The 5,471-nt window shown below is 38.4% G+C and overlaps 1 protein-coding gene across 1 annotated transcript in view; it reads left to right on the forward strand.

Moving 5' to 3' along the window:
- Positions 1 to 612: 612 nt before the first annotated feature.
- The window catches only part of LOC101856615 (intraflagellar transport protein 56), a gene marked incomplete at both ends in the record, with an annotated part of 17,829 nt that continues 12,970 nt past the window's right edge, over positions 613 to 5,471 (forward strand). Inside the window, 7 exon segments of the mRNA XM_005110790.2 lie at positions 613 to 750; positions 1,087 to 1,179; positions 1,783 to 1,897; positions 2,710 to 2,908; positions 4,046 to 4,115; positions 4,584 to 4,685; positions 5,069 to 5,143. Of these exon segments, the coding sequence (XP_005110847.2) occupies positions 613 to 750; positions 1,087 to 1,179; positions 1,783 to 1,897; positions 2,710 to 2,908; positions 4,046 to 4,115; positions 4,584 to 4,685; positions 5,069 to 5,143 (792 nt within the window).

Genomic DNA, 5,471 nt, shown 5'->3' on the forward strand with positions numbered 1-5,471 from the left:
GGGGGTCTGAAAAATAATCTGATTAATCACACCCCGGGGGTCCGAATAATGACGCTGGTAGAAATGACAAGATAATCCCTCTTCCCACCATAGTGAGGTCAAGGTAGCCAAACTCTTCACCCAAGAGATGAACTTACATTTTAGAGATGCATTGTAACTGTAAAACAGAATAGATGGGCCGGTACTTAAGTTGTTTATAGGTTTTAAAAAAAATTTAATTTGAAAGGATCAAATAATATGTGTAGAACCTTTTTGTAAAGATCATGATAAATCTGCCCTCGGGAAAGCAACACTGCAAACACATTTTCCATAGAATGTCAAGAATTTATGTCAAGTAAAATTGAGGCTTTTAGCAGCTCTATGCGTTCACAATGGAGATCCCCTGGTTGACCCTCTAGACCTGACAAACTGTAACTGTTTGATCGGTTGGGAAAAATGCTCTTAGGGCGTATTCTTCGATCGGGATCGAGCGCTAATAATATGAATGTCACATATTATTGTTATTTTTATGACTTATTTATTTTATTATTATTATCATTACAATTTTTATAAGTATTATTATCATTACAATTTTTATAAGTATTATTATTATTTACTCTCTCTAATCATCAGATGCTCTCAAGGACAAGGCCCGCTGTAGGGCCAGGGGCAGCCCCGACTGGCAAAGATGTGAAGAAAAAGAAAAAGATGCCCACGGTGGAAGAGTTTCTGGACATGAGAGATTACACCGGAGCAATTACTCTCCTTGAGGTCAGTTTTATTTATAGACTTTTATTAGAACATTTCGACTGCATTTTATGAGTGCTTTGCAAAATTTTAAGAAAAACCATTTTGGATCTCATTTATTATGTAACTTTTCGATTTTTGCTCAAAGTAAAGTTTTTAGAATTTCTCAAATATTCACAGAGATAATCTTCATTGTGAGTGTCACATAATGTCATGATTACATTGATTGAAATTAGTTTTGTCAGTTCTTTTCAATTTGTGCCCATAATTAAAGGCACACAAGAATAGCTAGTGCCAGTTTAGTCAAACATTTTGAGTATTTGCTGAGGCAGTTAATGTTGTCCCTGTGTTGTTTTGCAGTTCAGCAGAAATGCTGGAAAGGGCAATGAGGAGACAGACATGTGGATAGCTTATTGTGCATTTCATCTTGGAGACTATAAGCGTGCAATGGAGGTAATTTATTTATTTTTTTAAAATTTTGTTTTTCAATTTTTTAAAGTTGATTGTTTGCGCATTGTAGTTGTATTTGTTGGCAAATTTGTCACTGTTGCTATGCCTTGATGTGCAGGTTCCATAGCTTTGTTTGGGCACTCATCCCTTTGTTAGAGAGCAGTAAAAGATTACTTTTGTCGAGGTAGAACAGTAATTTACTGAAATGAACGCAAGCAGAAAAGTAACAGGGAACATAATTTTGTAAATGCAATGTTAGTTATTAAGGAGTCCTTAGTAGTCGAAACATTTTGTCCAAATAATAATATGCCTCTTAGTATTAGTATCAACATTCAGCACATTTAAGTTATGCAAGGTAGATCTATATATGGGCCTACTTTTTTACCAGGGCTTCTTGCAAAATTGAAAATGTAGCTTTGCAAATTTCAGTTCTTTTATTCTGCTGTGTCCTGATCTGAGATAATTGGTAAAGTAGATTACTACCGAAGTTTTCTTAAGATTAAAAAAATTTCTTTCCAATTTTTCCTCCTTGAACCTGGTGAGGGTGGGATGCAATTCCTTGTCTACGTACAGACCGGTAAAATGTTCCTGCTTTTTTTCCTTCAGGAGTATGAGAGACTGACAAAGAGGGAGGGTGTGAACCCAGACGTATGGCTGTATTTGGCGTGCTGTCAATTCTTCCTCGGGATGTACCCAGAATCAGATGAAAATGCTGCGAAATGTTAGTATCGTCAGCTGCTGTATTTCATAAGGCTATTATTAGCAGCCACTTTGTTGAGGAGAAAAATGGTCTATCAGACAGGTGGATGTCTTGCACAGTGTCTTTATAGCATGAAAAAAAAAGGCTAGGTGGGAAGTGGTCGTTTCTAACAGGTGATTGACAGGTGGCTGTTAGAGTAGGATCTACTGTAGGAAATGTATCTTTTCTTGAGCTCTCTTTCCTGTTTTTCTTCCGACCAGTTGTAAAATACTGATCCTGTGAACTCTTCTTTTTGGAGAATCGTTTTCCTTTTTAAAAAAAAATTGGACAGTTAATCCAGTGCGGAGACCAAGAAAAAATAGGCCTTTCCATGAAAAATGAAATTTCAGTGACATACATTGCACTGAAAAAATGTTGAACAGTGATAGAACTGGAGGGATTTTTACATCTTTAGTTAGAGCAGGGTTCCTGCCTTACAAATAAGCAAAAAAATAATGGCTCTATCACAGGTTATAATTTTTTTTTAGCTGGTCATCATATGGGGTTACGTGTGTCACTGCAGCTTTTTGTTTTCATGGAATGTCCCCAAAAGGCAAATTTTGGATAATGCATGAAGTGTCCAGTTGTGCGCACAGTTTGCTTTCTTTCCCTTCCCCCGTTTTTTCGTACAAGAAAAAAAAAGTCAAAATTTGTCAAGTTGTATAAACATTTGGCTGCTTTCCCTCTTCCCCCTTTATTCCATACAAGAAAAAAAAATGTCAAGTAATTTTCCAATACATGAAATGTCCAGTTGTGTACACAGTTTGCTGCTTTCCCTTTCCCCGTGATTCCAGCAGGTCCAAAGGGGAGACTCCAGAACCGGCTCTTGTTCCACCTGTCCCACAAGTTCGGCGACGAGCGGCGATTGATGAGCTTTCACCAGAACCTTCAGGACATCATCGAGGACCAGCTCTCCCTGGCCTCCATCCACTACCTCCGCAGCCACTACCAGGAGGCCATAGACATCTACAAGAGGATCCTGTTGGACAACAGGTGAGGGGTTGGTTTGGGTTTTTTTGGGTCTTTATTTTTTCCTGTTTTTTTTTTCTTCGTTATTGATTGTGTTTCAGTTTTAAGAGAATCTTATTAGACAACAGGTGAGTTTTGTTTTTTTTCTATTGGTTTTTCTTTTCTGTCCCTGATCAGTGTTTGAATTTTAATATAATTGTCTTTTTATTTATGTATTTATTTCTTAAAATTTTTGTTGCAAGTAACTGGTGTCATGGACAGGTTCAACTGTACAGTCGAACCTGCCCTGACGGCCACCTCTATAAGATGGTCACCTGAACCAACGGCCACTTTCCATTTCCCCTTTGCGTTTTTTCTATATAATTTAACTGTGCAAAACGGGCACCTGTCCAACGCGGCCGCGGCCAACATATTTTAACACACAACCTGAACAATAACACCTGTCTTAGACGGCCACCTCAGTGGCTCCATTACGTTTTGTCATAAATTGTGCATTGACCCCTGGCGTTGTGGACGAGCCGTCATAATCCAATCACCTGTCGTTGTTGTTAGGTAGTCCCTCCAACCGATCATGTTGCGTAGGCCCCTCCCACTGTTGACCAATAGCTACCAATTTCCAGCTGCTGGTGAGTGAAGCATTTGATCCCCCATTACTTATATTGCCATAAGCCCGCCCAGAACTCATACACAAATCGTAAGTGAGATGAGTGGTCACTGTTTACCCAGTCTGTATGTAACAAAGCAACAATGGACGTCAACATGGACTTGTGAAAGAAGCGTCGCTCGTTCTTCCGATATGTTTGTTTTACCATAGCTCTCGGTCCTCCTTGTCCGACACCTTTCGTTTTTTTGTCACCCTTGCACAAAATCAGCAACAAAATAAAAATAACAAACAAAATACAAACCAACAACAACAACAACAACAGCAACAAAAACAACAATAATGCGGCTACTTTCGATTGGGAATGGGGTTTGTTTTCTTCATCTTGATCAGTCCTGCCTAAGACGGCCACCTGTCTTATGCGGCCACTTTTCTCCTTGACAATGGGTGGCCGCCTTACACAGGTTTGACTGTATTTACATCACAGTATGGAAAACTGCACGTGCAGTTTCATTTCTGTTTTCTTCATTGTCTCCTTTTCTATTGTTCTTTTTCCACAGGGACTACTTGGCATTGAATGTGTACGTTGCGTTGTGTTACTACAAACTCGACTACTACGACGTTTCACAAGTGAGTTTTACTCCAGTTCTGAAACAGTCATGTCAAGTTTGTGTCTTCTCTGGTTTGTGAAATTGGAAACTTTTCTCACACCGCGTGCCTCAATTTGACTCGTTGTTGTGAAAGAGACTTTATCTTGATAACTCTTAATGTAATTCATTTTTCTTTTGTGCACAGTTGCCTCTGTTATCATGCAGTAAGAAAAAGTGTTTGCAAGTTTTTATGTCATGTCAAAATTATGAATGTGTATGCCTCGATGGATTGAATTTCCCAATTGTGATAAGAGAACTGTTTTCTTTTTTTGTTTTTTTTTCTTTTTTTTTCTTGCTTCTGTCGTTTTAATGCTAAGGCTTCAACATCTAATGTTTGAGTTTGGTGAGAGTTTTACAGCGCTTGCAACTGCATAAGGTCACATTGAACATGTACATCTAATGATGGATGATGGGTTGTCTGATGGTTTCTTTTCTGACTTTTTTTCAGGAAGTGCTAGCTGTGTACCTACAGCAGTTTCAGGACAGCGCAATAGCCCTCAACCTCAAAGCCTGCAACCACTTCAGACTCTACAATGGGAAGGCTGCTGAGGTGAGCCCATTTGTTTACTCATGATGTTTAAAATCTTCTGTGCATCAATACACAGTTACCTTTTTTAAAAAAAATAGCTTACATCAGATATGTGTTTTAGAAACTTGTCTGGAAACTGCATAAACTCTGAAAATTCAGGCTGTATGAACATGTTCCATAATTACTATTTATTTATCCACACATTCATCTTAAAGAAAACAGAAAGAATGTGACAAAAATGCTAAAGAAGATTAGGGAACAAATGGTGTGTCTTGTCTATTCATCTTCTGTGTTATGTTTTAGAATCTCTCGAATTGTAAAAGTAAAGAACTTTGATGTTATGATGTTTTATCAGTGACTCTTGTTTTTATTAAATTTCTTTTGCGTCATTTCACCACTTTAAGGCTGAGCTGAAAGCCCTCCAGGAGATGGCCTCACCTTCATTCCAGTTTGCTCAAGATCTCATCAAGCATAATCAGGTAATGATCAGACGTCTTTATTTTGAACTGTTGTAATTGCAGCAGTGGCTGATGCATCTTACGATTTTAAAAAATATATGCTTTTAGTTTTACCCTCTAAGAGCTCTATCTCAAGCTTGGAAAACTGACGTATGTGGTGTAGCGGTTTGGCGCTTCGTTCGCTGTCGCATGCAGGAAACCTGAGTTTGATTCATGTGTGGGTTAGAAATTTTCATAAAGTATCTCGGTCTTTCTACTGGGATGTTGTATTCCCCTCAGTCTGCATTGACCCTGACAGGCAGGCTATAAGCCCATTTCCTGAATGATCTTATTTGTATAGATTTAGGTG

Source organism: Aplysia californica, unplaced genomic scaffold (assembly GCF_000002075.1).
Source record: "Aplysia californica isolate F4 #8 unplaced genomic scaffold, AplCal3.0 scaffold00945, whole genome shotgun sequence".
NCBI lineage: Eukaryota > Metazoa > Mollusca > Gastropoda > Aplysiida > Aplysiidae > Aplysia > Aplysia californica.